The 22,159-nt window shown below is 62.7% G+C and overlaps 2 protein-coding genes across 16 annotated transcripts in view; both read right to left on the bottom strand.

The window, feature by feature from the left end:
- The window catches only part of DDC (dopa decarboxylase), a 41,462-nt gene extending 34,285 nt beyond the window's left edge, over positions 1-7,177 (bottom strand). The window contains exon 1 of one of the 4 annotated variants that reach the window (XM_070424842.1): positions 7,087-7,177. The gene's annotated coding sequence lies outside the window, so the exon portion shown is untranslated. Of the gene's footprint in view, positions 1-751; positions 951-3,320; positions 3,342-3,578; positions 3,615-7,086 lie in introns of those variants that run through there. The other 3 variants (XM_070424840.1, XM_070424844.1, XM_070424843.1) reach the window with 3 other exon arrangements.
- A 2,360-nt stretch (positions 7,178-9,537) lies between these two features.
- Positions 9,538-22,159, bottom strand: part of GRB10 (growth factor receptor bound protein 10) — a 93,747-nt gene continuing 81,125 nt past the window's right edge. For 10 of the 12 annotated variants that reach the window (XM_070424827.1, XM_070424833.1, XM_070424832.1 and 7 more), the window contains 7 exons: positions 22,044-22,142; positions 20,033-20,113; positions 19,251-19,373; positions 18,405-18,471; positions 17,927-18,014; positions 13,402-13,495; positions 9,538-13,149 (listed from right to left, as the gene is read on the bottom strand). In XM_070424827.1, coding sequence (XP_070280928.1) covers positions 13,003-13,149; positions 13,402-13,495; positions 17,927-18,014; positions 18,405-18,471; positions 19,251-19,373; positions 20,033-20,113; positions 22,044-22,142 — 699 coding nt within the window. In that variant the 3' untranslated portion in view covers positions 9,538-13,002. The remainder of the gene's footprint in view (positions 13,150-13,401; positions 13,496-17,926; positions 18,015-18,404; positions 18,472-19,250; positions 19,374-20,032; positions 20,114-22,043; positions 22,143-22,159) is intronic. The other 2 variants (XM_070424830.1, XM_070424839.1) reach the window with 1 other exon arrangement.

Here is a 22,159-nt window from a genome sequence, read left to right as displayed (position 1 = left end):
CGGCTCCCTGCCCCTCGGCTTCCTCGGCCCACAGGCCGGCAGGGCCCTGTCCTCCACGCAGCTGCCCGGACGGAGCCGCGTGGGTCCGGGCCCCGGCCCAGGGCTGATCCTCTCGGGCTGTCCCGCAGTCGGGCGAGGACGGAGCCTCCAGCGCTGTCTCTCATTCGACCCACGAAACGCACAGCCTCGTCTGAGACCGCGCCGCCCCAGTTCCCTGTGGCAGGGCCGTCAGGAAGTGACGGCAGCATGTGCACTTGCTCCCGGGGAATCACTGCGATCCCCACTCACACCCTCGCAGCCGGTTGTGACAAAATACACAGCTGAGGGCCCGGCCAGGTGGCTCCGTGGTGGAGCGTTGACCTAGGAACCAGGAGGTCAGGGTTCCATTCCCGGTCAGGGCACAGGCCCGGGTTCTGGGCTCCATCCCCAGTGTGGGGCGTGCAGGGGGCAGCTGATCCATGATTCTCTCTCATCGTGGATGTTTCTGTTTCTCCCTCCCTCTCCCTTCCTCTCTGAAATCAATAAAAAATAAAAAAAAATTAAAAAGCCGAGAAGCTCCTGAGAAATTTCAAAAGCAAAGGCCGGGCAGCACCCTCACACCTGGCGAGGCTGCCCCATTCCCCGATTTCGGACAGTCAGTGCTCACCACGCAGGCGTGCAGCTGGGCCCCCCCCCCCCCTTTTCCCACAGCCCCATTCCTCTGTCCGCATGAACACGGTGCCGCGTGCACCCCACCCAACCCGCCACGCACCTCGCGAGCCTTCACGGGTCCCTGGCACACGGCGCAGCCCCACGGGCGGGCGGTGGTGGCTGCCGTGGGTGGCGCCCGGGTGCGGGATGGCGCCGAGCAGGGTGGCACAGCGCCCTCACGGCACTGAGGGCTGGGCCCTCGGCTCCACTTCTGGCCGCACACACGGAGGGACAGGGACGCCCCCCATCAGGGCGGTGTGCAGCCACCCCCACCCCCGGGGGCTCTTATCACTCACCGCCTGACACATGCAAATTACAGTCGTAATGAAAGTGAAACGTTTGAACTTAGGGTAATTGGAATTGCATCATTTTGCTGTTTGCTGTTCCAGCCCGTTCCTATAGAAACCGCCCAGCACTGGCGTGTGAACTTTCCTCTTCTGTGCCCGGTCCTCCCAGGGACGCCTCTTGGACGGAAAGTGCCCCCCGCCCCCTCCAAGCTGCGGGAGCCCCGCACTGCTCGCCACTCCCGGGAGTGCCCGCTTCTCCACAACCGATTCGATTCCGTGGCAAATACTGACCCCGGCGCCTCCCTCCCGGGCACGGGCGCTGGCCCAGGGGCTGAGCGCTGCCTGCGCGACTCCAACAGGTCGAACCTGCGGCCACGCGGGCCCGTGGGCCCGACCTAAGGACCAAGAGGTGACCCGGCTCCAGGTGGCGCGACCCACCAGGTGGGCCCCGGGCACACCTCACCTCACGCTCCCAGCACCTGTGCGGCGGGGGGCGGGGGGCTGAGGGGCGGGGGGCGGGGGGCCACTGCTGACCCAGGAAGGCTCAGAGCAGGTCCCACGGGCCGCACAGCAGAGGGGGCATTTCTGAGCCCACAGCCGGCCCCTCCCCGCACCGTGGGCGTCCCTGCCACCTGCACTGTGTGCACCGGTCCCTGTGTCTCGCGTGGCCGGAGGACTCAGAGCCCCAGGTTGGAGCGGGCCAGCGGCACCACCTGCCCTTAGACCAGTGATGGCGAACCTATGACACGCGTGTCAGAGGTGACACGCGAATTCATTTTTTTGGCTGATTTTTCTTTGTTAAATGGCATTTAAATATATAAAATAAATATCAAAAACATAAGTCTTTGTTTTACTATGGTTGCAAATATCAAAAAATTTCTCTATGTGACATGGCACCAGAGTTAAGTTAGGGTTTTTCAAAATGCTGACACGCCGAGCTCAAAAGGTTTGCCCTCATTGACCTAGACTCTAGTCGTTCTCAACTTTCTGGCCCTTTAATACACTTCCTCATGTTGTGGTGACCCCCAATTTCATTGTTACGAATTGAACATAATGAAAGCATAGTGATTAACCACAAAAACAGTATGTGATTATATATGTGTTTTCCGATGGTCTTAGGCGACCCCTGTGAAAGGGTCGTTAGGTCCCCAAAGGGGTTGAGACCCACAGGCTGAGAACTGCTGCCCTGGAGTGCAGTGGGGACCCGCCCGACCCCAGCAGAGTGGCCCAGGAGAGGCCGCCCGCCTCCTCTCGCCAACGGCCGGGTAAACACTCGTCCTCGCTCTGTGTGCACAGCCGCTCTGTTTGCAAAGCAGCGAAGGAGCCGCTGGGCCCAGGGAGGCGGGGCGGTCCACGCAGCTCTGGGCGCCCCCAAGCCCAGGTCGGTCCCTGCAGCCTGGGACCCCACACCCGCCGCCCGGGCCCACGGAGAACACGGGGGATGTGAGCCTTTCTCCCCGGCCGGTCCACGGCACTGCCCCTTCATGCCCTGAGCACCCGCCTCCGGGATGCCCACAGACACCATGGAAACCTCCCGTCAGGGGAGCCTCCTTTCCCCGCCGCCCCCCCCCCCGACTCCAGTGGAGTTTCCGGGGGCCAGGGAGCCATCCTGAGGAGGGGCCGCGGTGGAGCCCCGGCTGGGTGGTCTGAAGGGAGGGGAGGGTCCTGCTGATTTCAGTTATTCCCACCGCTGTGTGCAGAGCCGTCCACCAGGGCCAGAGGGGGAGGAGGGAGGGAGGAAGAGGCCGAGCGAACCCAGGATTTCGGCTTTTCCCAAGGCCTGGGGACACCGCACATCGCCAGCGTCCTCCTGGGACGGCCCCTTCCCTGCGGGGACCTCAGGGCTGTCCCCAAGATGAGAGAGTTCCCTCTGGCCCCTCGGACCCATGGAGGGGCTGCCTCGCCGTGGCCCAGGCCCCTGCTGTGGGTCTGGCTCGGAGGGAAACCCTGCAGATGCGAAGGAGCCCAGCTGCCGGCCCTCTCGGAGTCAGGGCTTTGGGGGAACCCAGGCCGCCCGCTTGGATTTCCCCTGGGGACGGAGCAAACAGAACCCCGGGCCGAAGGCTGCTCAGCGCCGCACCCACCCCCCCCGCCCCGCCTCCCCCTGCAGTTACCTGTTATTAATAAAGCAGCGCCCACGTGTGCCCAGCCCTGGACAAACATCAAACCCATTTTACAAGTACCCGTGGGAGGCCACCCTGGGCTCCCCCCACCCCGGCAGCAGGGGCTGGGCGCCCAACTGCACCCTGCCAACTGGCCTGCCGGCCCCGCCCCCTCCACCCCGTGTCCCAGCCCCCTGGGTCCCGATGCCTCAGGGACCAGCTGGACACAATGGCCACTCACCCCTGTGTCTCATCAAGGCTCACAGGCTCCTCGCCCCACGAGACGTGTTCCGTGGGGGTGACTCGGGGGGGGGGAGGCACCTGTGTCCCAGGTAGTTCCCAAGCAGCCCCACCTGCACACGCTGGAGGCCAGGTCCTCCCCACACCCATCCACCCGGCTGGAAGCAACAGGCAGACCTCCCCCCGTCCCCAAACCAGGTCCCAGCCCCGGGGCCGCTCCCCGGCCTGGCCCAGGCTCGGGATGCAGAGCGGTACTCACGCGGCCGCCCTCGCTGTCTGTCCACCCTCTCTCCTCCGCGACAGTTGAAAGGCACAGAGGATGCGATTACGCGATTGCCATTTATGCAGACGGAGTGTCCGCCTCCCGAAGCCAATCAGAGTCACGCTGCTCTGCTCATTCACAGGCAGCATCTCCTGCCGCCGCCGCCCGCCCCCGGGGCCTGGCCAGAGAGGGCTGGGAACCGCGGAGCCTGAGGGGCCAGGGGCCAGGGCCAAGGGAAAGGGGTCCCGTGTCCCCAGTCCCTGAGCGAGCCCAGCCCCCGTCCTGTCCAGGGGCTCCAGGGCCAGGCAGCCGGGAGCCCTTGCTCTGTGACAGGCGGGGCCGGGCCTCTCTCCTCCCCTGGGGGCGACGGGGACCCCCGACAGGAGGGACGGAGGAACAATGTGCCCAGCTCCTCCTGCTCTGTTCTGGTCAGAGAGAAGCAGAGGCAGGAGAGGGTTCGAGCCCAGGCTCATCTGATTCACAGCCTGTTCTTCCACCCGGAAGCGACCAGCGGCTCTTCACGCAGCGGTGGGCTCGCTCCCCCACCTCCCGCAGGCTGGCGGGCAGGACAGGTGCTTCCCTGTGAGGGGCACAGAGCCTCGTGGGCTCGGAGAGGGGCTGGGGGCCACTCAGGCGGGAGGCGCAGGTGGGTTCTGCTGCTCGCACACACACATGCACACACACACACGCACACACACATACATGTACACAGACACACATGCATACACACAGCATGTGGACATACACACCAAACACACCCACAGCATGCTGACACTACACCTTCAGCACATACATGCACACACACAGCATGCAGGCACCACCCCCACGTGCATGTACACACCATGCAGACACACATGCACATACATACACAGAGCATGCAGACATCACACACAGCACATACATGCACATACACAGCATGCAGGCACCACACACAACCACAGCACCCGCATGCAGGCATGTGCACACACTCCCCACACGTGTGCACACACTCTCAGGCCTGTGGCTGTCAGGAGCCAGGAGCTCCGCCCACAGAGCCAGGGGCCTGGTCCGAGGAAGCAGCATGCCCTGGAGCCTGTGCCCTCTGGGCAGAGACCTGCAGGCCTGAGCCGGCCAGGGGCGGGGCTGCTCCTCAGCAGGTGGGCGGCCAGCAGGGCAGCTGGCGTGGGCGCAGCCGCCGGAGGGAGGGGCTGGCAGGGCCGAGGGGCAGGGCACAGCCAGCAGGAGGACGCTCTGCCCCGCCCTGCGAGATGGGCCCCTGCAGGGGAGAGGCAGGCTGGCGCCCCCCTGGCTGTGCAGGGGCGACAGGCCGTGGCCTGGAGGGGGTGCTGGGGTGGGTGGCCGTGTGCCAGGGCTGGGCAGGGCGCTGGGCCCTTTGATCCTGCAGGGCGGGGCTCTCCCAGCTCGGCTGGCACAGGCCCTGGTGTCCCTGGGTGACCCGTGGAGGCCACGCAGGAGGGCATAGGTGGGTGAGGGGCTGGCCCCAGTGCGGACCTCTGTGAGAAGAGGCTCATCATCCCTTTCAATCCCTGTGACAGGATGGGCCTTCTGGAAGGTTCCACACAGGCGCCTCCGCCCCTCCCCACTGCCTCGAATGTAGATAACGTCCTCCCTTATCTAACGGACAGAGACAGAGGCCCAGAGAGGTCAGGGCACTTGCCCAAGGTCCGCCTGCCCTTGTGTGTGGCCGGGCCCACCACAGGGTCCCATGCCGGTGGCGGACAGACCTCGGGAGAACAAACAGAAGAGAGAACCCACAGCTGCCAGCTGCACCCAGCGCTGCAGGGCACGGACGAGGCGCAGCCGAGGGGGGCCCCGGGCTAGGGCCTGGGAAGCTGTGCTCGGGGCACCAGGGTGGGGAGGGTGGGCGTGAAAGTCACTCCAGCAGAGCTCCGAGAGCGGATGGGGCCAGGGCGGCGAGTGGAGGTCTGAGGTTTATACACGAGGGGGAAACACCCCAAGGTGGAGTGGGTGGAGACGGCAGGCCCTCGGCCAGAATCCGTCCTCGCTGCCCGAGGGGTGACTGTGGGCCACCCGCAGGGCCTCGCGCAGTGCCGATGATGGACAGGACTCGAGTGAGGACGGGACGGGAGGGCTGGACCTGGCCAAAGACCTGCTGGGCTTGCAGGAGAAACTTATGAAAGCCTGGGAGCCTGGCCAGTGTGGCTCAGTGGTGAGCGTCAAGCTACGACCCAGGAGGTCAGGGTTCAATTCCTGGTCAGGGCACAGGCCCGGGTTATCGTCTCGACCCCCAGTGTGGGGCATGCAGGAGGCAGCCGATCCGTGATTCTCTCTCATCATTGATGTTTCTCTCTCTCCCTCTCCCTTCCTCTCTGAAATCAACAAAAATATGTTTTTTTAAAAATCCCAACACAGACATTTGACTAAAATAAATGGAAACGCAAGCATCTAGGAAGGGCCAGCTGCTCTGGAGGAGGAAGAGGTCATGCCTCTCACCCCTCGAGACCGATGTCGCTGCAAAAGGGTGAGGTTTCTGCCGCGAGGATGCACACCCGGCCGAGGGAACCGAAGAGAGGCCCCCCCCCCCCCCCAAGGAAGGGAACAAGAGCTGATGTGGAACAGCAGGTGCATCGCAGAAGGACGGCCTAGCGCAGCGGTTCTCAACCTGTGGGTCGCGACCCCTTTGGCGGTCAAACGACCCTTTCACAGGGGTCGCCTAAGACCATCCTGCACATCAGATATTTACATGACGATTCATCACAGTAGCAGCATTACAGTTATGAAGTAGCAACGAAAATAATGTTATGGTTGGGTCACAGTATGAGGAACTGTATTAAAGGGCCAGAAGGTTGAGAACCGCTGGCCTAGTTCGTGGTGTGGGGCCCGCTGGCCCGCAGGTGGGGAAATGAGAGCGGGAAGCCCTCCCTCAGGGCGTGGGATCCTTATCGAGAGGCAGACTTCTCAGGACGACAGGCGTCATGTGATGACGCTGGGGGCCGATAGATATTTCTCCTACGGCCCTAATCAGCCACCGCGAACGCCCCCCCAGCGGGGCCAGCAGCTCGGCCGCAGAAATGCCGGCATCGCCGGAAACGGGGAGAACACGGGAGAAGGTGGCCCTGTGGTTCGTACCAAAGGCGAGGGGAGTCGTAGCATTTACTCATCGTCTCCCATGAGCTGTGATTTAGTCCTCAGACAACTACTAACACCCACTTTCCACTGAGCCAAACCGGTTAGGGCAGCACCCTTCCCCGAGGGAGAGACAGGCCCGGGGACCCAGTTACAGGCCGCGTGGGGGGAAGAGGTAGAGAGGAGCAGAGGCTGGGCTGGTCCCGTCTGTGCCATCGCGCCCGGCACCCACCCGGTCAGACGGGCACCACCAGGGACGGCCACCGCCGGCCCCCAGCGCGGGGAGCGCAGTCAGCAGCCCCTCCCGCGGCGGAATTCACCGGTAAGCAGGCGCTCTGTGCTGTGCAGCGGGGGTCAAGGCACGGCTGCTGCCCTTTCCCGCGGCGACCACCCGACCAGGACCAACAGGGAGACTCACCGGCCGGAGTCCTGTCCCTGCGGCGCCTGCCCCCTCGGGAGAGCGGGCTCGGGGGCTGGGGGGCGGCCGGCAGCCTGGGTTGGAGCTCACGCAGGTCTGCCCAGAGCTGAGCACCCACACGGCCTGGGCCCTGGTTTTCAGCCTCATCAGCTGGTTAAACATTAACCTCTGGTGGTGATAAAGCCTCGCCCCCGCCAACTGCGTGCCCATCTCCGGAGCGGGCAGCGCCGAGCCAGGGCCTCGGCTCGGGAACAGTGTGCGGACCTGAGGTCCCTGCTTCGTAGAGACTTGAGACTTTTTGTGACCCAAACAGACGCCGTGAGAAACCCTCAGGAGGCCCTGTCGATCCTACTCCTCACCCCGCAGCCTCCGGCCGGGAGGGTCCAGCTGTGCTCGCACGTGAGGCTGGGGAGCTTTCAAACACACCCCCCCTAAGGAACCGGGTGCGAGGGGTCGGCACGAGGGGCGGATCCCCAGTCCGAGGGGGTGCTGCGTGGCCGGTCCTGCGGGACCCTTGTCGTCGGCTGCCTGCAGCTCTGCATTTAGATTCACCCGCGCCCTCCAGGGCGGCCACAGGGTTAATCCCGCCTCCCGGGGCCGCCAGGTGGGAGCCCCCATGTGGGCAGCTCCGGTGGCATGTGATGTGACCCTTGAGCGCCACGCCCCGAAGCGTCTGAGCTGCAGAGGCATCGGGGCAGCTGACCCGCCCGCCCCCAGGGGACCGCTTCTCATCCCTGGCATTTGGCCTTTTGGGTTTGGGTTCTGGTGGCCTGGGTCCCAGGCGACGCTTAAGGGGAGAAATGCAAGGTCAGGTCGGACCAAAGCCACCCGACCCTGCAGGATGCCGCCTGCGGCTCATCGCAGGCCCTCGCCCCCAGTCCTCCCTGAACGTCTCCCTGTGGCACAGGGGAAGCCCTGGTAAGAACTCAGGGGGCCCTGGGCGGGCTGCTCGGTGGTTGGAGTGCTGGCCCGCGGACAGAAGGGTTGCGTGTTCGATTCCTGATCAAGGGCAAGGGCCTCAGTTTCACGTTCCATCCCTGGCCCCGGTCAGGGCATGTGCAGGAGGCAACCAATCGATCGCCGGGTCTCTCTCACATCGAAAGTTCTCTCTCTCTCTTCCCCTCTCCCCTCCCTTCCATTCTATCTTAAATGAACAAAAATCAATGGAAAAAGCAGCCTCAGGTGAGGATTAGAAAAGAGAAGAACTCAGATGCGTGGTTTCCTGGGGCACGAGCAATGCCCCGTTCTCTCCAGGTCTGACTGTGACCCTGGAGGCCGGGTCAGCCACGGTCGGCCCAGCGCCTGCCAGAGGCCGAGCTCGGACTGTGCTGTGCCCGGCGGTTGGGGCTGTGGGTCCACCTGTGGGGCAGGTTAAGGAAGAGCTGACAGGCAGGCTGTCTGTGTCGAGTCCACGGGCATTTCGCACGCGCCTCATCGGGGAGGGCGCTCCTCTGGGACGGCTGGCCGTTCCTACCTCAGGGACACCCTGGCTCCTCCCACCGGTCAGGGGCCTCCTTGTTTTGGCCACTTAGAGCTGAGGGCGTTTTTGTAGCCGTCTCCAGGCCACGGGGATGTCCGCTCTTTATTTCTTAGACTCGGGCCCTTGGTTTAGGAGTCTCTTCGCCCGACTTCCCACCTGCCCACTCCCTCAGTGATGCTCATTCTTCTTCATGTCACCATCTCGGTCAACTCCCGCGGACTTTCCCCAGAGCAGGTGAAGGTTAGCGCGGCTCTGAAAGGAAGGGCCCCGGGCAGCCAGGCGCGTGGAGACCTGGCGGGGACGGCCTGACGCGGACACGGCAGTGAGGACGGACCGCTGCCCGGGAGCGTGCTGGTGAGGGCAGGGCCAGGATGGACGGTGAGCCTTGGGGAGGGAGATGGAGGCTCAGGCCGGGTGCAGGTCGGGGGCCACAGAGGGGCGAGCTGCAGGCGCAGAGGACCCTCCCGAAAACAAGGACAGGAGCGCCATGGCGCCCCCGGGAGCTCCTGCGGGTGGGCAAGGCCGAGGTGACAGGACTGCACCCTCTCTGCGTGGGTGGGACGGGCAGCCCGAAGCACATCGCGCCCCAGGTGAGGCCACAGCCGTGTGACCTGTCCCCCTGGGGTAGCTGTCAGATGGGAGTGCGGATGGGCCCGTGAGGTGCTCTGAACCCCGAATGGAGACGGCGCCTGGCGCCTCCAGGGCCGTCCCTGCGCCGGGGCTGCAGGAGGCCCGCTGGGCTGTCCAGCACCCGTGGGGACCAGCACGGGGCCCACTCAGCCCGGTGACTGACCTGAGACCCAGACTCCGTGGGGCCCAGGAACTGGCCCCCCGCATGCCGGTTCCACGCCAGCTGCCCGGCCCCCGCCCGGTGCCAGGAGGCACGCCGTCACCATCCTACATCCCTTCTAAAGAGTTTCAGCTACTGACCAGCTGGCGGCGTTCAAAATGAAGAGACAGCACACACCATGGAAAATGAAGAACACTGTATGTTTATTAATGTTTATTTCAAATTACAAGAAACAGATCACCAGTCCCTTATTGGTACAAAAATACCTGAAAGTGTATACTTAGGTTCATGAGCTGAGGAGCTATGTACAAAGAGGAGCAAAGCACATGAGTAGAGCTTGTCCCTGCACCTTCTGCACGCCTGGACCGCGGCTCGCCGACATCACACTCTTCTGCGAGCGAGTCCCACCCCCGAAAGGTGAGACGGCTGGTCAAACTGCCAGGTGTCACGTGCAGAGGAGAGAAGACAAGACTTCTAGACTGAGGCACATATTTCTTCAAAGTTTAGCAAACAAAAAAGCATCCTGGAACTCTCCCCCCAGCAGGCTGGGGGCGCGACACCCGGATCACTGGCGTCTTCCTTCTCGATTTAGCCCAGGCTGTTACACGAGTATCACTTAAAAAGAAAAGAAATCACAGGCAGATAAAAACCCAACAGGCTCCCAACGACCCTGAGCTGTCCCGTTTACATTCACGTCACCGAAGTACAAAAATAAAGGCCGAATGTCTTCAGCCCCTGGCTGGCGGGTGGACGCGGCCTCGTCCAGGGACCGGCTGCTGTCGGGGGGCCCTCCCGGCCGGGCAGGGCGAGGACGCCCTGTGCCAAACCTGCACTCGCCATCCATCCACGGAGGCCGGGAAGGTGCCAAGGGCCGGGCACACAGCTACATGCGAAACTGAGTCAGAGTCGGGCTCCTGCTGTCCTTTAAATAAAACGCGTGCGTATAAATATGAAATGCCGCAAACACTAGCATCTACGGGGGAGGGGGGCGGGCCTCGTCTCACGGCTGGGCCTGGTCTACTCAACAGGAAAGGCCGGGACCTGGCCCGGCTCAGGGGTCGCCTCCAGCCAGTGAGGGGTGGCGGCGTCAGAGTCAGTCCCGCGGTGGTCCGGGCAGCGCCCGCCAGCACAATGGAGGCCCGCCTAAGGTCAATGCTATGAAAGATAAACTGGGTACAAAAAAGAAAACACAATTGAGTAACTATAGCTAAAAACGTCTTACTAAAACTTCTTCATCTGCATAAATGGACAGGCACAGAAAACAACCAGAGTGTGGCCTGTAGAGTAACAGTTTCCCCTCCACTGACTGACCCACGGTGCGGCCCGAGGCCGGGCCTGTGTTTCGGGGGCCCCGCAGTGGGTTGGGGGGCACACGCAGAGGCCAGTCAACGGCGGAACTGCTACTAGACAAGAAAATCACTTGCACCACAGAGGGCTGTGTGCTCGTCAGAGACCAAAGAAGAGAAAGACACGGCCACTCTCAGACCTGGGGACACCCCTCTGGGCCGGGCACCGTCCGAGCGGCCCCGGAGCGGGAAGCAGTGTCCTGCTGATGAGGCTGGTCCACGTCCCCAGCTGCTGTGAGGGACGAGGCGGCAGAGGCCGCCGGCTGCCTCCCGTGCCGGGGTCTCAGGCCGGGGGCATCAGGCACAGGCCGCAAAGCTGGGCCAGGATGTGCCCTTTCAATGTTTCCATCCTTGTCACCATGGAAACCCAGGAATCCAGGCCTGGAACATGGTGCCCTTTCAATGTTTCCATTCTTGTCACCATGGAAACCCGCCAATCCGGGCAGGGACATGCCCTGTCAATGTTTCCATGCCTGTCACTATGGAAACCGGAATCTGGGCGGGGACATGCCCTTTCGTCGTTTTCATCCGTGTCACCATGGAAACCCAGGAATCAGGCCTGGGACATGGTGCCCTTTCAATGTTTCCATCCGTGTCACCATGGAAACCCAGCAATCAGGCCTGGAACATGGTGCCCTTTCAATGTTTCCATGCATGTCACCATGGAAACCCGCCAATCTGGGCAGAGACATGCCTTTTCAATGTTTCCATCCGTGTCACCATGGAAACCCGCCAATCTGGGCAGAGACATGCCTTTTCAATGTTTCCATCCGTGTCACCATGGAAACTCGCCAATCTGGGCAGAGACATGCCATTTCAATGTTTCCATCCGTGTCACCATGGAAACCCGCCAATCTGGGCGGAGACATGCCATTTCAATGTTTCCATCCGTGTCACCATGGAAACCCGGGAATCAAGCCTGGGACATGGTGCCCTTTCAATGTTTCCATCCGTGTCACCATGGAAACCTGGGAATCGGGCCTGGAACACGGTGCCCTTTCAATGTTTCCATGCATGTCACCATGGAAACCCGCCAATCCGGGCGGAGACATGCCATTTCAATGTTTCCATCCGTGTCACCATGGAAACCCGCCAATCTGGGCGGAGACATGCCCGTTCAAGGTTTCCATCCGTGTCACCATGGAAACCCGCCAATCTGGGCGGAGACATGCCCGTTCAAGGTTTCCATCCGTGTCACCATGGAAACTCACAAATCTGGGCGGAGACATGGTGCCCTTTCAATGTTTCCATCCGTGTCACCATGGAAACCTGCCAATCTGGGTGGGGTCGTGCCCTTTCAATGTTTCCATCCGTGTCACCGTGGAAACCTGCGGGTCTCTGCAGGAAGCAGAGTCCCCAAGGGAGGACAGCCATGAAGAGACTCAGGCCACCGCAGGGTCAGGCGGTGATCCTTCTAGAACAGGCGGCAGGTGAGCTGGCGGACGGACCACGGGCAGACGAGAGTAGCAGAGTCTCAAGAAAGCTGCCTGTCTCCAACCAGCGGGGGACTCGGCCCTGCGGGCGTGGCTGGGGCGTCCCCGGAAACGAAGGCTCCTGGCTGCGGAAGACGGCACCTGGGAGCACGAGCGCGGCACCTTGTGTGGAGAGCGAGTGACGGACGTGGCTGCTGACTGGTCCACGAAGCTGTCCGATGCCGACCACAGGCGACGCCTGGGTTTTTTAGAAGCTTTTCCGGTAAACGGGGAAGGGCGAGGGTGCCGATTATCCGGACGCTGAATCCGCCTGCGGTGACCTGCAGGCGGGCCCGCCCTCCGATACCTCTGTGCTCCATCGGCAACGTGTGCCCGTCCGCTTGAAACTGTCTCTCCGTCTTGTATGCGCTGCACAGCCGTGTCCCCGCCACCAGGGGCTGAATACAACATTGAAAACAAGGAGTGCAAAAAAAGGGATCAATACAAAAAAGTAAACATGTCAGTTTCAATTGTCAAGATTATTCCAGGGCAAGAGTTTATTTCCAATCACTGCTACGATTCTCACGTGGCCCCGCCAGGACGCTCCTTCCAGTTTTCCTCAAATTTAGCACTCGCTCTTTCAGCCCCTGATTTGGCTGGCAGGGTCCGAGCCACAAATCACCGTTACATCCAAGGACTATCCAATATTGGGGGTTGGCACCAAGGGAAACGATTCCGCTCCCCAGGTACAGAATCAAAGTGTGTTTTCAACCATGCACAGGCCTCCTACTCCTTCCAGTGTGATCTCCCTCCAGCCACCAGCTCAGGCGGGTCTGGGGCCACCAGGCCACGTGGGTGCGCCCCAGCCGCCGGGCCGCGCGGGGCGAGTCACAAGGCCACGCGGACGCAGTGGTGCTTGAGCTTGCAGGGCAGCACCCCCTTGTTGAGCTGGTAGAAGTCGACGAGCTGGATCAGGTCGGAGAACTTGGTGTTCCCGTCGTCCAGGCTGAAGAACACCTGCCCCTCCTCCTCACACTAAGAGAGACAAGACACTCCCAGGTTAGAGCACAGGGGCCTGGCCGGCACAGGCCCGCGCCCCCCTCGCGGCCGGGAAACAGCTCCCCCTTCCAGAAGAGCCTCCCGGGACACCCTTTAAGCATCTCTCCCCGTGAGCGTGGACAGTCTGACACGGACTGCTCTGCAGTTCAGTTAAGTTTATAACCTGACAACTGCATTAAGAATAAAACCAGCAGAAACGAGGATTAGCAGGATGACAGCAATACTCACAGGTAAGATCTGGAAATTTTTGATTTTCTGGTGGTGGCTCAGCGTGAGCACGTAAGCCTTGGGGTTGCTCTGGCTGTCGCGGACCAGAAAGAGCCTGGGAAGGGAAGGTGACTGACCGTCAGTGTGAAACTCCAGACTCAGTGCTCGCGCGCGCACACACATACACGCACGCACGCACGCACACACGCACACACGCACACACGCACATACGCTTCCCCGGGAGCCACGGTGCTCGGGCCTCGGCATGCGCTGGCCTCTGTGCAGCAGCACCCACACACCCAGGCCGGGGACTCTCACATCACTCCCTGAGGACCCAGGGCTCCCTGCGGCTCAGGGGAAGGGGGTGCGGCTGGAACACTCGGTCCGAGGGGTGAGGAAGCTCAAAGGTGACGGCCAAAGGCAGCCTGGCCAGATCTGGGCAGAGAGTGGACAGCAGGGATGGATGGACCCAGGTCAGCAATGAAGAAAAGGCTCCTCTCAGAGCAGAAGGCAGGGCCGGAAGCCAGCGAGGCTTCGGGGGAAGGCAGGCAGAGCTGCAGGGCGAGCGGCGACCCGACAGCATCGCAGAGGGAAGGAGCAGCCTCCGTGGGGCGCCCTGGGCCACGTCCCCTCACAGGCCAGGCCCTCCACAGGCAGGGACGTCCACCCTGGACGCCCCCAAGAGACTCTGAGGCGGCCTCAGCAGCTCTCCTGTCCCAAATGCGACACCCGACCCACCAGCCCGAGGCACATTCTAGAAGAACTGGCTTCTGCTCAGAACCAGGGTCCATGGGAGACAGAGGCAGACTAGGGAGATGAGCCGGCGCAGGGGAGGGTCAGGGTGAGCCCTGATGGCGGGGAGCATGCACCTCGGATGAGGCTGCACCCCGTTAGGCAGCGCGGCCGCTGCTCGGCAGGGGCCCTGCGGGCGGTGGGGGTGCGTGCGTGGGGGCCGCAGCCCCTCCTGGGTGTATTTCTTGCCCTCACTGTCCTCCAGGTGTGAGTGGAGGCCACTACCCGGCTGCCCTGTCCTGTGTTGCCCTGCGGAGCTGACACCAGGGGCAGCGTGTGCTGATCAGCCCCAGGCCCCCACCAGAGGGCGGCAAAGTGGGACGCTGGCCGGGCCCCAGGGCCAAGGCGAAGGGTCTGCACTTGCCTGGTGACACGTCCCCGGGAGGCGGACCCCTCAGCTTCCTGAGCGCCAGGGCAGGGGCACTGTGGCCAGCGGTGCCACCCCGGGAACACTTTGGGGCTCCCTTCAGAAGCAGCTCAGGGTGGGAACAGGTCATCACAGGTTACCTAAGCTCTGCCTTCCACTGAGCAGTCTATGCTGGGGGCCCTGGGAACCCCTCCCCGCCCAAAAAAAGAAACAAAAACAAAAACGCAAAGCTTATCAGCTAACGGGGCTCAGAGTTAGGCCACTCTCCCCGTGTGCCCGACCCCGTGGACAGGAAGCACCCGTGTATGGCTTAGGGGTCATCTTCCCTGCTTTCAGAGGGACCCTCGGTGATAAAGTGACAACTGGAGTAAGTAGCTGTGGGACTACTAAATAACAGGGAAGGAAAAGAGAAGGGAAGGAAGGAGGGAAGAAAGAAACAATACAAGCCCTGGAAGCTGACCGAACGAGTGGGGCAAGCCAAGCTGTACACGAGGCCATCAGGGCTGTGGACAGGGGTCAGCAGCGACCAATGTGACCACGTGAGGAAAGCTGTGTCACCGGGAGCACCCGCGGACGCCCCCTCCAACGCCTTAGCCTAGGCCCGAGGGAAAGGCCTGCCCTTCCCGCTCTCCTGGTGTCGGGGAGCCGTGGCGAGGTGCCCACCGCCGAGGAAACGCTGGCAACAGTGCAAGGCGTCACCTAAGCCTCTGCCTGCCGCTCACACTCGGCTTCTAAGAACTCACCGGCAAAGACACCAGCAAGAGCAGGAGATGCGTGCCGGAGCCCGCGTGCCGGAGCCTGGACCTCCCTGCCGACAGTTGCACACGCAGCCGCGCGGCTTGGCTTTCCCAGCGGGCGAGGCGGGAGCAGGACAGGCAGCCGAGCACATTTGCGTGTATTTAAAAAGTGCACCTGACCCACTCTCTTCAAAAGCCAAAAAGCAGCCGAAGCAATGACGCTGACCACGTAAGAGCTTGGAGGACTCGGGGAAGCGGGGGGGGGGGGCTGGCTCTGAGCTCCTAAGGACTAAAGGGACTTGCGCGTCCTCCCGAGCGACGTGTCCGTGGGAACCTCCCCACATTTACGGATAAAGCCCGTCAGCGTGGGCGCACACACCCTCACTAGGGCCTCCCGGGGGGGAGGAGGCAGGAGCTCCAGAGCAGGGAGGGCCGCACGCCTCCACCTCCCTCGGCAACAGCAGCGCGACCGGCAGTGCTGGGGGGCAGTGCATGCTCTCCCGTCTGCGGAAAGCACGGGGCTTTCGTGGGAGAGAGAAACGGGCGTCAGGACTTGTCACGTTCCCCCGACTTGGGACACTGTGTCCCGGCGTCTCCTGCACCGTCTCCTGTCCTCTGAGGTCACCAGGCTCAGGGCTGGTCACGGGGTTTGGGTGCCACGAGCAAGGGGCCCTGCTGACCAGGGACGGCACAGGCACCGTCAGGAAGAACACATTTTGGTTGAAATAAGTCAAACATAAGAGTCTAAATTCCCGAGTTAAAAAAGAAGAAGAACCTCACTTGTCACTAGCAAGGATCCAGGAAAGCGAAGACGTACCCGACGAGGGAACGGACTTCACTGAGAAACGAAGGGGTAGTCGGGCCAGAAAAGGACGAGTTTGTTCCCTTAACGAAACACTGACGCTGAACAGGCCGAAACCATGTGGTGAATGGGGGTGGGGCCCGGCCACGGCGGGTCAGGCCCACAGCCCCGAGCCCTGCCCCACGCTGAGCGCACGGCAGGACCAGGCCCAGCGGAGGACGGAGCCCTCCTCGCACCCAGGCCGCTCCCAGGAGCCCCGAGGCTGCGCGAGGCTGGACTGTCCCCACCAGGCCATGGTGCCCCTGCTGCAGCCAGGGCCGGGCGGGGCAAGAGGCCAGGCCAGGCAGGAGCGCCCGGGGCGCCGACCCTCCTCGAGGAGCCGTAGAGACACACGGGCCAAGTGCACTGTGGACCCCGATCCAAACCAACTGAATGTCAAGGACTTTTTTTTAAGCGACTGGGGACATGGGAACATGGACGGAATGTCAGCTAATTTTTTGTTTGTTGTTGTTTCCTATTTTTATTTAAAAAGTCTTTATTGTTAGGAGTGTTCAGCTGTCCCTTCCGCAACCCCTTCCTTTTACAGCGTAACGGACGCTGCTGGGTCGGGAGGAAGGGCCCTTCTTAGAGGTGACGACGGCTTCGCTCTGGTTCCCTCTAGATCAGTGGTTCTCAACCTTCCTAATGCCGCGACCCTTTAATACAGCTCCTCATGTTGTGGTGACCCCCAACCATAACATTATTTTCGTTGCTACTTCATAACTGTAATTTTGCTACTGTTGTGAATCGTAATGTAAATATGATATGCAGGATGTATTTTCATTGTTACAAATTGAACATAATGAAAGCATAGTGATTAATCAGAAAACAGTATGTAATTACATATGTGTTTTCCGATGGTCTTAGGCGACCCCTGTGAAAGGGTCCTTCAACCCCCAAAGGGGTCGCGACCCACAGGTTGAGAACCGCTGCTCTAGAAGGTCCCAAAGGAGAGGGGGCGGGAGGCCAAAAGAGAGGGAGGGGACAGTCAGAGAGCAGGTTCTGAAGCAGGAGCCAAAGAGGGGGGCGCACAGCCCTCTTCCCTCCTAGGTCAGGCTTTAGATTCCCCCAGTAAGACTTCAACGGTGAAGGGCAAAGGACTGTGCTTTGGGTTCGGCAGCTTCCCAGACCGTGGTGAGCAGACCCAGCATGGCCAGGGACCGGGAAGTGGCCGGGTGTCTCACTGCCCGGTCAGGGAGGAGCCCCAGCGCGGCCCCTGTGCGGGCGAGGAGTGGGCGGTGAGCTCTGCGGGGACCCACCGCCGCGGACCCGCTGCTGCAGGCGTCGCCCCCTCAGTCACAGGCTGCACCCCACCCTGGCCAGTGCCCCCAGGGATGCCGAGTGGATGTGCAGGCTTAGCCCTCTGGACCTCGAGGGCCCTGGGAGGGCCACAGCGCGAACGACGCCAGGAGACGTGCCCAGCGACCCCGTCACTATGGCCACTAGCCAGCGTCAGTCACCAGAGGCGCAGGAAGCCATCCCAGCCCGGAGCTGGCCCAGGTGAGAGAGAGGACCCGGCTCGGCTGTGGGCCGGGCCGTGTGCTCTCCGCGATGCTGATGGAGGGCACACAGGCGCCCAGCGTCTTACTGATCAGAGTGATTGGCCTGTGCGCTCCCTTCAGCACAGGCGGCGCGGTGACAGCACGCGCAGAAATGGTGACCCTCACCGGTGCACAGGCCTCGGGCAGCACACGCCCTGCGTGCCCTGGTCTGCTCAGTGCAGACCTCCCTCTGCCCCGCCCAGGAGTGAGGCCGGGACGGACCACGCGCCCGCCTTGCACGGCCCTCAGCGCCTGCCCACGCGCTTACCCGTCCACCAGCCCCTGCTGCTTGATGATGCGGTGCGACTCCTCCCTGGAGATGCGGCCATGGAACCAGTGCTGGCTCTTGTGAATCACTGTGGAGGGAGAGGGAGGGAGAGAGGGAGGCTGGGTCCCGGCCCTGCGGGGGGCTGCCCGAGCACAGCGGTGTGGCGGGCGGGCACTCTGGGCGGACGGCGTGAGGGGGGGGGGGGGGGCCACACACAGGCGTGAGGAGGGGGGGGGGGCCACACACAGGCGTGAGGAGGGGGGGGGGGCCACACACAGGCGTGAGGAGGGGGGGGGGGCCACACACAGGCGTGAGGAGGGGGGGGGGCCACACACAGGCGTGAGGAGGGGGGGGGGGCCACACACAGGCGTGAGGGGGGGGGGGAGCCACACACAGGTGTGAGGGGGGGGGGGGCCACACACAGGTGTGAGGAGCGGGGGGGGGGGGGCCACACACAGGCAGAGCAGAGCCCACGTACCGGTGTTGAGGGAGGAGTGGGCCAGGGGGCTTTGGCTGCCCAGGGCGCTCATCCTGGTGCTGCGTCTCTGCAAGGGAAGTGCCACGTCAGTGCTGCCAGCAGACGGGCAGGGCCATGACCCTGTCGACGCCGCTCGGGGCGTCCTGCCCAGGGAGGACGGGGCCTGGCCCCTGGAGTGACCGCCCGAGCCTGTCTGCCCACGGAGAACAACGAGTTTGCAGGTCCCAGTGGGTAAAGCAGAGCCAGGAGCGCCGTGCAGGCGGGAGCACCGTGCAGGCGTGCTCCTGATGGTGCCTCCCCCCTCCCCCGCCCCCCGCGCCGACCGAGGCAGGGGCTCCCGTGTGTTTCCCACGGGAGACGTGTGGGGAGTTGGCTAAATCTCAGCAGAAACCACAGGCTCCCCCACCCCCTGCCGTGGGACCCTCCCCGCACACTCCAAGCTCAGGGAGCGCTTTGGAGCCAGAGCTGCAGCTCCTGCTTCGGGCACTGTCTTCGGACTCAGAGACACACAGGAGCTGGGTGCCGTTCTTCCATCTGGAGAGCAGGAACGTGAAGGATGGTTCGAGGCCACGGAACCGCTCGGTGGTGGAGCCACAAGGCGTGGGCTCACCCCAGCCCTGACAGGGCCTCAGCAGGGACCGTCCTGTGTGGGGGCCCCGGCGCCCCTGCTCCTGTCCGGGTCCTTCCTGGGGTGCCCAGGGGACAGGAGGCGGGAAGGGGGTGCTGCAGACCAGTCATCTCGATGCCGCCCTCCCGCCCCAACTCCTTACCCCCTGGCCAACACCTAAGAGCCACTGTCCTGGAGCAGCGCGAGGCAGGGGTCCCGCTGGGGAGGGGCTGTCGTACCCTTACCCTCCAGGCGTGTCCTTCCTCCAGGGCTGCGCTCTCAGCCTCGTCGGGGTTGTCGATCACTCTGCCGGTCTGCCCGGAGAAGTCCATGGCCACGAGGGAGCTCTCAGAGACACTGCGCTGCAGGGGGGCGAGGGGGGGGGTGGTCCTTGAGCACAGGAACTGCCAGAGCACTCGGGGCGCTTGGCACGAAGCAGTCCCAGGCGCCAGGGGAGGGCCCGGGACACGCCTCCCCCCTCTGAGGTGCGGGTGGAGATTCAGGGGCAGACAGACGGGCCCTTCAGCGACAATGGGATTGGTCTCTCCTGAGACTAAGAAATGGCCCCTCCTGTGGGCACGCGAGTGCAGGGACACAGGCCCCTGGTGTGGCGTGAGGGACAGAGGCCCTGGGAAGGGACACAGGCCATGAAGACCGCGCACTGGGAGGACGAGTGTGTCTGCGCCTCTGGGAAGGCAGCGTCCTGAGAGCTGGGGGGCGCTCTGCTCAACCCTCACCAGCGAAGGACCCAGGTCTCGGGGCCGGAGGCAAAGGAGAGAGGGCGGCCCTCAGGGAGTCCAGGCCGCTACTGCCCCCTGCACGCTGAACGGAGCATCCACCTAACCGTACGGGGGCTGCGGGCAGGACAGGGATGGCAGCAGCCCCTGGGACGGGGGTGCGGGGACAGGCTGGCTTCTCTGGGACCACAGGCCTGCGCTCCCCCCTCCCCCGTAACCCCGACTGCACGAGACATGGGGGCGGCTGTCTGTGAAGAGCGGATGGGACGACACAGTCCACTTACCACGGGCCCGGAGAGGGAGCTCAGGTAGGCCGCCTTTCTGTGGTGGGGGAGCCGGTAGTTCTGGTAGAGGGTCATTCCATACTGCGGGCCAGAGGCAGAGTCAGCGCCGGTGTGGGGAGCGGGGCAGGGGGGGGGGGGGGGCGGCTGGAGCCCCTCAGGGCCCCTCACGCCCAGTTCACTTTGCTTTTCCCAGAACAGGTCATACATGTGCACACCAGACACATCACCCAAGTATGGGGAACCTTCACCATCACCCCCCCCACCTCTGCTCACGTCCACGGCCACTCTGCTCTCCCCAAATCTCTACTTTCTCTGTCCACTAGCGTCTACACCAGTGGTTCCCAGCGTGAGGCACACATCCCACGGGGGGCAACTGGACTTTGAAGGGGGGCAATTCGAGAGTGAGTTATTAACCGTGGATTTTTTGCATTTCTTATGGTTCTAGGGGCCTCAGACAGTATGTAAATAAAAACTGCGACATATTTATGCATTTCAGCTGTCATATGTTTTGAAACTTTGCTGTTTTTTCCTATCATTTCGTATTATTTTTTAAACAAGTCCTCAGTGATGTCTTCCTCAGGACTTCCAGTCCTTTCCTTCTTTTATTTTCCTCTTTCATGGACGCCATGTTCTTTGGAAGCTTGTTTAGACCAAGTGAATGGCCTTTTAGGCTTCCTCCACGTGAACAGGAGCTCGCTTTTTGAATAATTAGGATTCTGTGTCATGGTGGGGAGGGAGGGGTCAGGATTTTAGAGATGCTTGGGGGTGGGGGGGCATGGCCAAAAGGAGGCTGGGAAGTTACAGAAAACAGGTTTCCACCCGCTCCTGCCCCAGCGCGCTCTGCACACACTGCTCTGGGCTGCTCGGGGCTGCTATTCCCGCTGCGTCCACAGGGGGACCCAGCGAGCTGCCTCCTGCCTTTTGGCTGCAGAGCGCTCCTGTGGATGTGGATGGGCGCCCTGCAGCGCCCTCAGCCAGCCCTGACGGACATTTAGCTTCAGAAGTGGCCTGGGAAGGAGCCGGACACCCCGTCTCAGCACCACCGTTTCTGGAAACGGTAAGTTATAATTTTGGACCCTCCGTCTCAGTGGCAGACATCACACAAACCAAGGTTTGGGGCAGAGACCCGGGAGCCCGTGCGGGGCCGTCCCGTGCGTCCCGAGGGGAGTCTGGGCCGAGCCTCCGCTGTGGCTCCACCTGGAGTCTGCCCCGCTGGAAGCGGTGGGGGGCTGGGGGCTTAGTGATGAGATTCCTGGACCACGCCCTGTGTTGGCGCCAGGTCAGCGAGCCAACTTCCCTCCGGATCCCTGCCCAGCCAAGCTCCTCCTGATCAATCACGGGCGTGGGCTTTGTGAACACAAGGGCTGGGAGGGACGTGGGGTCCGAGGGGTGTTTGCTCCGACGAGTGTGGGGACGGAAGGTGATGGGGCTCCCCCATCCCAGGCGCCCTGTTACTGAAGAGCCTGGGACTCGCTGTGGCCCCTGCTGAGAAGCTGCGGTCTGGGGCACAGTCCCTAGGAGTCCCACCCCATTAACTTCCTTAGAACTCACTGCCTGGCGGCACCCCTGCCCTGACCACCACTCGGCTGTGCCTCGGAGTCACGTGTGCCTGGGGACCCCCGGAGTCTAAAAGTTGGCCAGGAAAGCAATCCACCCTCCCGCCAGCTCCCTGTGCCCGACTCCTGGTCCTTCTCTCTCTCTTCCTATCGCTCTCACCCACACCCTGGCCCTCTTCCTGCCCCTACGCCCCGGGCACACGTGGTAGCGCCTAGAGGCACTCGAGGTCGGCTCACCTAGTAGGGGTGCTAGGGCACCGAGTGGGGAGACCAGGGGTGCTACGTGTCCCACCTGCACGGGCCCACACCCACCCCGTGTGCAGTGCCCAGGTCGGCCCCTGGCTCTGCCCTCCCGCTGGGAAGCCTCTGGGAGAAGCTCCCCAAACCCCATGTGCAAGAGGGGTGACGGCCCCCGACAATCAGAACCCGGACCGAGCAGGGACGGAGGCACGTACCTTGAGCAGCCGGAAAGCGGTCATCCAGCAGATGCGGCCCTGCTCGTCCTCCGCGCACAGCACCCGCAGCTCCTTTGTCTCCTGCAGGACTTTGTTTGGCTTTTAAAGGAGGTAAA

The sequence above is a fragment of the Myotis yumanensis genome, unplaced genomic scaffold, assembly GCF_028538775.1.
Source record: "Myotis yumanensis isolate MYYU_CA2020_CCGP unplaced genomic scaffold, mMyoYum1.0.hap1 SCAF_9, whole genome shotgun sequence".
NCBI lineage: Eukaryota > Metazoa > Chordata > Mammalia > Chiroptera > Vespertilionidae > Myotis > Myotis yumanensis.
Note: the sequence above shows the minus strand (reverse complement) of the source record. Positions and strands in the feature narration are given on the sequence as shown.